The sequence below is a fragment of the Cyprinodon variegatus genome, unplaced genomic scaffold, assembly GCF_000732505.1.
Source record: "Cyprinodon variegatus isolate N-32 unplaced genomic scaffold, C_variegatus-1.0 Scaffold87, whole genome shotgun sequence".
NCBI lineage: Eukaryota > Metazoa > Chordata > Actinopteri > Cyprinodontiformes > Cyprinodontidae > Cyprinodon > Cyprinodon variegatus.
In genome coordinates this window covers 1587095-1598378 of record NW_015150540.1, presented here as the reverse complement: position 1 = coordinate 1598378, position 11284 = coordinate 1587095, and the positions used below count along the sequence as shown (strand labels likewise).

Sequence of the window (11284 nt, the reverse complement as noted above, 5' to 3'; positions counted from 1 at the left end):
TATAGTAAAGTCCTGTAACAATGGACTCTTGGTAAGCAAGCTTTCAAAAACCCAAAGCCTCAGGGGAAACATCTACTAACTAGTATTAATGCAAAGGAAAATCGAAATACTATCGCAATTTTGGTAAAAAAAAAACAAAAAAAACTGGCAGTTTCAATTTTTTGCCAACATCCTAGTTTAATATTATAAAAAAATCGGAAAATTTCACTTTTAATATTTTATGTTGTTTTGTTCATTGGGGTCTGATATTGTTTAAATAACGCCTGTTTTAACATGTATCACGTTGGTTTTTTCTCATTTCTTTTTTTCTTTAAATACATTTTTCATAAAAAAAGGACATGCTTTTGCCAGTTCAGTAAATGTGGTTCATCACCAAGAATCTGTTTAAACTTGGAGGAATTACATTCTTTTTTTTTTTTTATCTAAAACTGACGTCCATCAATTCTGTTTGCTAGCATACCAAACATATATTGCACAATAGAATAATTAAATAAATTCACAAAGTAGAATTTTGAACACCATATGTCCGTATCCCCTAAAATGCCTTTCAAGGCCTGGGCTACCCATTGACGAAAAAACGCCAACTCTCTCCACCTTTGCAGAAAAAAGGTTTACCACAGCACAGCAGAGATCGTCCTGACCTCTTTTCAGAGGCAACAAAGATCTGGGGAAACCCAGCCCATCCCGGACGCTGTTGTTTCACCAGTTTTCTCTTCAAAAGACTCAAAGTTATGCAATCCTACAGAGATAACAGCTTTTTCCACAGTGTTATGAAAAAAAAAATCTTCTGTATGAACACACACATTCTCATCACACACGCTTACATTCTCATCATCATATATGCTATGACTGATGTTTAATTTCACTGATTTTTTGTCATTCTATGCCTTAACCCTGACACTAACCCTAAATCTAACCATTACCAGTACATAGGTAACCCAAGCACCGTATTCCTAAACCTAACTGCAAAATATGAACAGCAAAATGCCCTTACTTGAATAAAAAACGTTCCTCAATTTGATGGTGAAAAATGGTTCTTAGCCTGTGACCAAAAGTGGAGCGCCTATGAAGGGATCAATACACAAACTCTTGCCCAAATATGAATGTATACTATTTATTGGCCACAAATCAGCTGTATCTCACCAATACTGATGCTGCTAAAAAGAGTTGCTGCCACTTGAATTGAAATGATCAAAGGAGAAACATGTTATCTTCCAACAGCTAGCTGAACAACTTCCATCATCATTTGTGTTTTAGTAACAAATGGGCAACCTGCTTTGTAAACATGACTTAGTTTAAAGTTTATAATTTTAATCCACATGGTTTAGGAGGATCAATCTTCTAGAAGTGAATTAGAAAGCTCACACATTGCTGTGAACGCCTTCCTCTCAGTCTGCTCAAATTTATCCCCAATATGTTTTCTGGGGTTGAGGTCAGGACCCTACACAGGTAGTCCAGTTCATTCAAACCAGACTCTGCCATTCATTTCTTGAACCTTGCTTTGTGCGCTGGTGCACTGTCATGTTGGAAGAGGAAGGGGCCAGCTCCAAACTGTTCCCAAACACTTCAGAGCATGGAGTTGTCTAAAAATTCTTGCTATGCTGAAGCATTCACAGTTCCTATCACTGGAACTAAGGGGCCAAGCACAGCTCCTGACAAATAAAAACACACCATAATCCCAGCTCCACTAAACTTTACAACTTTACACAGCCAGACAAGAACAGTTATTCTGGGAAACCGCAAAACCCAGACCTGTCTGTCAGATTTCCACATGTGAAAGCATGATTCATGATTCCAGAGAACGCTCCACTCCTCTGGAGTCCAGTGGCATCATGATTTATAACACTGTATCCTGCTGATGCATGGTATGGAAGCAACAGTTCGACCATGGAAACCCTTCCCATGAAGCTCTCTGCTTATCTGCTAATCTGAAGGCCGCATGAAGTCTGGAGGTGTGTAACGACTGAAAAAAGTTGGTGACCCCTTCACACTATATGAGCTTCAGCATCCACTGAACCCGCTACATCAGTTTACGAGGTCTACCTCCTCATGGCTGAGTTGCTTTCATTCCCAAACACTCCCATCTTCTTATGATATAGCTGACAGTTGACTGTGGAATATTTCGGAGTGAGGGAATTTCATGGCTGGATTCGTAGCACAGCTGGCATCCCATCCCACATCCTTATCACAGTTCCACCCTGGAATCCACCGAGCTGCTGAGAGCAATCTATTCTTTTACAAATGTTTGTAACAACAAACAGGTTTTTGATTTTATACATCTGTGGCCATGGAAGTTATTGGAAAACCTGTTTCCAATCACTTGGATGGGTGAGCAAATACTTTGGCATTAAAGTGTATGAATCAAAGTAGCATAATAATATAGGAACTGTATACGAAAGGGAGTAAAGGAAAGTGATGAATAAACGACAGTGTTTTGGTTTTCTTGAACTGAGTCAGAAGTAAATGGGTCCAATCTTGGAGGATTTTTGGAGAATCACTGAAAGGGCCTCTCTACACATCTCTATCCGCTTTAAGCCTGTAGGAACACACCAACAGTCCCTCACCACCGCTGTAGGACCAATATACCGTAACAGAGTTACTATGACAACGTCCTATCTCTCTCTCTCCTCAGCAGACACAGCTTAACAAACTGAAGTGGTGGGAGGAGAAAAGGGGCACATAGCCCCACACCCCCACCTCGTACACAGACAGCCACTGCATGGCAGTTTCTCTTTGATGCTGATGTAAAGAGACGGCTACACTGGAAATCTCTCATCCTCCTCCTCTTTCCTCCACATGGGATGTTACTCTGGTCCTCGTTGATTCATAATTTAGTTCCATGGTCAAATAATAACACCCTAATCTTCCTAATAACATTGAAAACAAAAGAAATGTTTTGGTTTCAGTGGCTGGTGAATCTTTTAGTTTGATTCAGTGGGAAAAGGCAATAACTGCAGGAGTACCCCCACCCTGTCAAACAGAGCTGCAGCATTAAGGTCAGCCAGCATTCCCAGTCAAAAGCTAAGAAGATTAGTTGTGGGGGAATGTGACAATGTTTAAAAATAGCCTCTTCTACATGCCTGGCTGATTCTCTAGCTCTACCTTGCAGGAAAAAAAAAAAAAACATGGACCAGCCTCACACTGTCAACTGTACCGACTGTGGGGGTGAAAGTGTCAGAGACACAAAATATTTACTTGTGATGTCCCTTTGCATCAATGTGTAACCAAAAATCTATCCGTATATGCAGATTTAGAGGACAATCTTCTGGGTGGATCATCAGAAAAAGTGGTCCTCCTAATTGTCAATCATCCTGGTGATATGTTTACGTAAGGCCTTCCTACGTGCTCGTCCCGTTAGCTATCTTATTCTGCGCATGCGCACTTTCAGGCATTTATCTGTGGTGAGCCACGGTTTCAGATAGTCATTGAAGCTCACTGCGGTTCTTTGAAAAAATTGTCTATAAAGTGTATGAGAAGAAAACAAATGCCTCAGAAGAGGCAGTTATATCCCAAAATGCATTATGGGATTTACTGTTACAGCGGCCCACTGTCGCCATAGGCTGTTGCTACAGCGGCGGCGACTAACAACAAAGATAACGCAGGCACCGCGCAGGGGAGGAGTTACGTGCTAACGAGGAGCAAAAAGCAGTGATCATCTGTCCGAATGGTAAGTTAACAGAGTTAATTTTAAGTCCACTATATATTCCCCGCTCTATATAGCGATTGGGGGATTTAGGGGTTGGGGTGGTCATTCGGACACAATATGCTTGTATGAGCTATGATAACAGCAACTTTTAAACAGAGCGTGCAGCGAGGAGAAATGGGCTTGTGCATGCTCTCGCACGTATTTAATAGGTGTTATTTCTTGGGAGCGGGTTTTGCATGTGCATTTAATAATATAGACATAAATAAACATAAAATGCATCAATTGGAGTTTCCCAGGCTTATACTGACTACCGATTTAAGTTTGAGGTCTGACTTGTGCATTATAGCTTATTTCCATTCTGACTGTTTTCTTTTGGGGTTTTTTTCTCTCTGTCCAACAACTGTAAAACATAATATAAGAAATTGAATGTGTTAAAAGTTTGCTGACTCATTGGTTAGAAATTCAGACCATAAGTTGAGGACAACTGTTTGTTTTTGACCATCTAAAACATATTTCTTGAACGAAATTTACGGTACAACAGGTATCGCACAAGGTCACAGCAGATAATTCCTCTAGCGATTTCACATTTAAAGCAAAAAGCAACCAGTTTATGCAAACTAATACGCTTTGCTCTGCATTTCAAAGTCAACAATGTTTCAACTGCTATTCGCTCAAACATAAGGCATGACTCCTGAATATTCTGACAAAATATAATCTAACAGTTTGGCCCTTTCCTCTTTCACAGAGACTTTGGCATGTTTGGGGTACATAAAGCCAACCAGTAAAACATAAAAATAAAAATCCATCTCTATATATAGTATTTCTGACATAAAAATATTTTCAGTGTTTTTGTAAAGCGAACTTAAGGCGAAATCTTACAGAACTAAAATAAAACACTAGAAACCGCAGTGGTGCAATTTTAAGGAAGGGGAGTTACATCTAAGTCACAGAGGTTTATTTTATTCCTAAGTGAACTTTGTTCGACGTTCGATATGACGAGGACCATCTATTCATCCTATGGTTGGGGAAGTTAGAGTCTATGAGTACGCAGGTGGCTGGTCAGGCCAATCTGTGCACGGAAAAGTCTTGGGCAATACGGACAGGGAATGGTGGCGTCTGGTGCAGGATTGGCAGCTCTGATCTTCCTGGCTTGCCTACGCTCTACAGCCATAGCGATCCGGTTTGCCTCGCAAGCTTTGGCACCTTTTTGGAAGTGAACTATTTAGATCATGTCATACAATTTTATCTCAAGGCTTTGTGTAAATACAGACAAACACACAACACTAATATTGTGAGAACCTAATACAAAGTATTATACTTACCAGAAGATATCCTGAAAAGTACTTCATATTTAGCCTTGCATTGCTAAAAGAATGGCTAATACTGTAAAGACTGTTTTGGATGCAAACATTAGCGTGACTTAATTCTTATTTTTTCTTCAAACAGCATGCTGTTTACTGAAAAGAGCTGATAAAGACTCTCTGGGTTTGCAACACTTTTCAACCAGAGAAGGAATAAAGGCAAAGCTCAGAAAGGACTGGAGCACAAAAGCTCCCCCCACCGCTATTTGTTGTAAACAGAAAGTATATCTAAATAAACCTAACAAACATCATAGACTAAGTTTTACATAATTTACATCTGTATCTACAATAAATCAAGGCTACCCAACATCAGAGATAGGGTGCTCTGCAAGAATTTTACATTATATTTCAGACTTAATGATTCAGACTTATATTTTTTTTGTCCTCTTCCAGCTAGATATCCACCATCAACTGTGGTATTGGTCAATGTAGGTCATTCTATATATTGGTATCTCTCTGATAAGTAAGATTAGCTCGATATAAACAACTGATATTTATTTCCATCTAGATGATGTTTTATTTCAGGAAGGTGAGGGGTTTGATCATATATATATATATATATATATATATATATATATATATATATATACATACATATATATACATATATATACACAGGGACAAAGCGAAGGATTGTAGATGTGAAAGTGAAGAAGATGAGCAATGTCTGAGTTGTAGTTATCTATTTGTTTTGTTTTTTTAATGGTGTCCAAAGGTTACAGAAATATATAAAATCCATTAATGTCAGTTATTTGCCCAGATTTTGACTTTGCTGCATTTAGGGTAGCCCAACCATCTGAGCTGTCTGCAGCTCTAAAAATTATACTAATACTGTAGCTGTTTTTTGAGAAGCACTGAACTTGTTTTTCACTTTGAGTGTGTGAATGCAAGTTTCTGCCATGCTGTTTCTACTTTCAGAATCTGATCAACTTTCTGAAACATTCTGTTTCACTTCTACACACCTTTATCCCTGACCTGTGTGGCGTTTCCCTTGATCTACATCAGGGGTCTGAAACTCCATTCTATGAGTGCCTCCGTTCTGCAAGTTTTGGAGGAGTTACTGCTACAAAAAGGTAAATAATCTCTTAGCATTTCAGAAAGTATCCCAAATATGTGGCCATTAAATGTTTGATTGTAGTTTGATGGAGCAAAGATGCGTAAAAAAGAGGCACTAAGAACTAGAGTTGTCCTGTGGACCCCTGGTCCACATGATGCTCTTTGCTCTACCATAGACCTATGAGGCATTTGCAAAACGAATACATTCACACTGAGAATACAACTCATACTTTCAAAGATACTAACAATTTAAACTCCATATTGATACTCAGAAAATTATTGGATAGCCGATACCATTTTCCATACCATGGGAATAAAAAAATGTCAATTGATTAAAGGCATAAAAAGCATTAAAAACTAACCTCCTTCAATTTTAACATGGGAAGTTCATAAATAGTTCTCTTAATTAAAAAATTGCACAAATAAAAGTAAAATAAATAACCACATTTTACAAGATTTTGAGGTATTATTCTTTAAAGGTGCAAATAATCTGAAGAACTAAAATTAGCAACAGCAAAAATATGCAAACTACAATTATATCTAAAAGTTTTACCATTTCAAATTAGTATTGTATCCGGATACAGCTTTTCGAGTATCAATACTTTTCTGAGTGTCAATACTTCTAAAAACCCGAGAGGAGATCAGGAAAATCCAACTATATAGACTCCAGAAAAACCTTAAGCCCAGATAAACAACAACAACTGTATAACCGTACCAACAGGTTTCGGCTCCTGGCCTTCATCGGGGTCTTGACATAACAGCTGAGAAAAATCTGAGTGGAAAAAGTGCCGAATAGAAAAATCAAAACAATAAATCCCGAAATTATAAACAGATAGACTGACCAAAGAGCACCATGGATGTGGGGCTCAATTCCTAGAAATTCTGAGAAAATGGAAGTAAAAACAGCAATCATTAAAAGGTGATGTTTTGTTGTGACTCTGGGGAAAGTGTTAAAAATGAAAATCATGTATCCTGTAGATATCAGTAAACTACTATGATGACTTTGTCTATAATCTCAATGTAATCCAATAACCCTTATCTAGTGATAAAGAAATATGCATCACTGCACAAACCGGTTTGTTCACCTGGATCCGAACAAGACATAGACATTTTTTAGGGAAACTGCAATGTTTTAAAGGTGCTTACAGAAAAAATTATAGCATAAACATGTATAAAAGTAGAGCAACATAAAGCATGACATAAAAAAATGGAACACATATTTTTATTTAAAGAATGTTTGAAACATAGAAAGAGCAGAAACCAACTGGTATCGAGTGGAAATAGAAGCTGAGCGCTACACGACCCCCCCAAGCACAAGCAGAGCAGGCCAGTAAAGCAAGAGAAAAGTTCAGGAGGAAATGATGGTTTCAACAGCACTGTGTACACACCTTGGCATTAATATAGGGGTCAAAGGGCCCACAGCGTTTGAACTCTTTATGGTCTACAGAGCTCTGCAAGGGAGGAAAAGAAGATAGGTGGATGGTTTCGGTTCAGACAAGCAATTAATGAATGAGGAATCATCACAAATGAGTCAAACTGAACAAAAAGGAGTAAAAAAAAAGGATCAAGTTAATGAATAACTGGATGTCATGAACAGGCAGGGAGAAATGGCACAAAATGAGTCATCAAGTAAAGTCATCATCAGAGTGAGTTTAATGATGGTTAAGCTGAATGTGGCAGTTTAATGAAAATAACCATGATTATCTTTTTTTCCCTCATAATGTGCCATTTTTCTCTTGTGTTTCAAAACAGGACAGGCCAAAAGAAATGGTCTCTGCACATTAAGCAGTCAAAAAAAAAAAAAAAAAAAAGAGAATGACAAGAGTTAAAACTGTTAGCGGAAATGACGACTTCTCCCACTTGGCACAGCACTTCAAGCACTTTCACATTATCAATGGGGAAGTCGGCATCATAATGCACTGAGGTTAATGCACTGTGGTCACATTCGCTTTAACATTAATCTTGTTTGGATCCCAGCCATGCTATGCGCAGCTGCTCAGGTCAGAACAAGGCTCGTTTTCATAGCTCTGTGTGATCGCTTTCTGAAACTTTACTTTGTCATTCTGGCAACCTTCTGGTGTCATTTCTAAAGAAAACAAGCTGCTAAGTTCCTGACACACATTAAACTGTCCTCAGACCAAACGGAAAGGTCTGAGATTCTAATTCCCGAAATGTTCCTTACTGCTAAGATTATCTAATTTCCATTTCCAACCAGACGAACATCTATGTAAATAAAAAAAACAGAACTGTAAATGTGAGCAGAATTAAAAAAACAAGCACGCAGCTGTGGCAGACCTGCTCGTTGATTTGGGGGTTTGAGCGTCCTTGGTGGATGAGGAGCCTCACGATGTGCTGGTCTCCCTTCCATGCGGCCAGGTGGAGCGGGTAGCAGCCCTTATTGTCGGCGATGTTGGTCAAGGCCTCGTTCCGCAGCAGGGCTTCCACCACGGCGCTGCAGGGAAAATGAAGCCCCAGCAGGATCAGGACCTTTATGAAACGCACTAATCAACGAGCACAGACAATCTATACCTTAATCCCCCTTGAGGGACCGCTGCCTGCTCACACAAAGAGCACAAACACCGAGGCCAAAGCAGCCGCATTCTAGCAGCATGTTTGCTCATCAACACCGTTGCTACATCAACAAATTACGTTAATGTATTAATGGTTTATAGTGGTTTATTGCTAAACCACCATAGCTTTGCTGTTTTCATCATAAAAAATATTTTATGATGAACAGCAAAAATAATAAATACAAAAAAAAAAAACTGAGACCCACATAAGCCAGCCTAGCCATGGGTAGGCTACATATATTAACCAGACAATGGATGAAATTAAGTTTAAACAATGGTGAATTTGTTCTAAAAAGCAAATGAGTGACATTTGGATGTGGTTAAAAAAAGAAAGAAATCAACAACAAGAATAACAACTTTTGGCCCAACATTTGGAATTATGAGTTAAACCCCATTAAGCTTAGGGGGAAGTCTCCTTTCCCGCCATTTATTATCCCTACAACCCAGTGCTATCCCTAATGTATTGCTGAGCTGAGTGGCTCTACAGATCAGCTTTTTCCGACACATTTTAAAGAACAATTTACATAGAAATACAGATATAATGTTAAAAAAACATACAAGAGTTGAAAATATTTTTTTTCTCAAGCCTTCCTGTATGTGATCAGTCAATTGGTCTTAAAAGCAGAAGAAACACAGAGCTTTCCTTACTAGAGTTGGCATCTTCAGCCCTCTTAAACATTTAACATTGCCAATTAGCACAATCAGGACTTTTAAAAGGCTGCCAGAATTTTCAGATCCAACATGTTTTACACCAGAGAGTATAAATTGAAAGTTATAAACCCCAAAATGTGATTTTGACCTAATTTTTAAAATGCCTGACAATAGAAAATGAGAATTAGATGCGTTTCCATACACTGGAGCGAGTTGATTAGGTGACGCAAAGCGTAATGTCATCATATGCTTACATAACCCTTGGCTGTAACCAACGAAAAAAATAGACGTAAATAGTGACTGCCTAAGAACTTAATTGACAATTTGTGTTTCTATGTCCTCTTATATAGGGTTACTTTATTCAAAAAACCACCTCAGGCACGCAATCACATTTTCCTGCAAAATAAAGTAATTTAAAAAAACTTTCCTGTAAAACATTAAGCCTTCATGCTCCGACTTCAAGTAGCTCCCTGAATGTGTATGAAGAAAATGTAGCTGCCTTTTAAGTAGTGTTTTCCACTTCTACACTTCTTCTGGACTTAATCTTAATCCACTTCATTGATAAAGAACATTTCTATTTGAGTCTCTGTAACTCAGTAACAAAATCTAAACTAAAGGCTGCTGTTGTTCCTTCAACTCGTTAGAGCCTTTATGTTGCCTTAACTGATCCAAAAAAGATCAGATTTTCTAGTTTCCGACCAGTTGGTCAATGAGTCCCAGAATCTAAAAGCCTTTATTATCACTGCACATTGAAAATGCACCATAACATTGTATGGTGCCACAGAAGGAACGCTTAAATCAAAAATACACAAAGAAAAAAGAACACAAAAACAGCTAATAGAGTTTTAAACAAGCAGTAACATAATTGTTTAAACTATGACTACAGTGAATTTGTATGTGCATATTAGGATATTTAGTTTGTGTTCTAACAAATTTGGTATATTTATCCCATATAAAGTAAGTTCCTCTGTATTCTAATGTTTGCTAAAGGGTGCAAAGATGTAGTTTGTGTTTACATAAAGGAATCAGCATCAAATGAGGGAGCATCAGCTTCCTATTGGGGTGACCAATAGCAGCCTAATAAGGAATAAAGGAGGAATTCAAATGACTGACTTTAGGTAACAAAGTATCCAACCTAAATGACCCCATTTCCCTTTTTTATCAAATACATGCAATATGAAAAATATTATTTAAAACATTCAGTACAAATACCAAGCTTGCTGTTATTTATCTCTGATGTACCTGTGTCCGTTGAGGGCAGCATGGTGCAGAGGAGTGTATCCAGTGCTGTCCACACAGTTCACATTGGGGCCTCTCCAGATGCTGTAAGAACCAGAAATGATTGTTAGACTTCTTTTTGACGTGCAGACAGCAACAAACAGTTCCCACTTTACCCAGCAGCTCGATTGCATCACCACCCACCCCTCCATGTCTATGGGTGGGAAGCCACCCTAAAGCAAACCTATTTTCAATGATGAAGCAAGAATGAGACAGAACTGGGCTGACAGCGCCAGAAAACAGGAAAACCAGGAAGGGAGAGAGAAACTGCCACCTGGCCCTGGAGAAACACAGGCTTCTGATATGCAGAACTTAGAGCTATTCATGAGGTAAAGTGTGTGGTAACCTACTATTACCCCAGCATTATTTGTCATCTGCAGTGTAACTCAGCTGTCAGTACTGATTGGTTTTGCTTTTCTTTTTATCTGCAAAGAGCACTGTGGTGAGGAAGAAATGGCTATGATGTAGGCAAGCAGGGAGGAAAGCAGAAGAGGAGGGCAGAAAGCGTAATTTAAGAAACCAAAGGATGTCTGGTCAGACAGAGTGCCAAGACGGTATGTAGGGCTGCCTGAAAGACTTCAACAAATCCTAAATAAATCATGTGACTTAGAAATCCCAGCATGAGTGAACCAAATATCTGAGAGCGGATTTAGAGAAAAAAAGAGATGGTGTTCACCAAAAACCAAAGAAAAAATATATATATATATATATATATATATATA

General features: G+C 38.5%; 1 protein-coding gene across 9 annotated transcripts in view; it reads right to left on the bottom strand.

The window, feature by feature from the left end:
• anks1a (ankyrin repeat and sterile alpha motif domain containing 1A) overlaps positions 1 to 11284 on the bottom strand; it is a 76099-nt gene that overhangs the window by 49806 nt on the left and 15009 nt on the right. For 6 of the 9 annotated variants that reach the window (XM_015373474.1, XM_015373469.1, XM_015373472.1 and 3 more), the window contains exons 3-5: positions 10527 to 10607; positions 8359 to 8515; positions 7452 to 7514 (exon numbers count right to left, since the gene is read on the bottom strand). In XM_015373474.1, coding sequence (XP_015228960.1) covers positions 7452 to 7514; positions 8359 to 8515; positions 10527 to 10607 — 301 coding nt within the window. Of the gene's footprint in view, positions 1 to 6778; positions 6836 to 7451; positions 7515 to 8358; positions 8516 to 10526; positions 10608 to 11284 lie in introns of all 9 variants that reach the window. The other 3 variants (XM_015373477.1, XM_015373478.1, XM_015373471.1) reach the window with 2 other exon arrangements.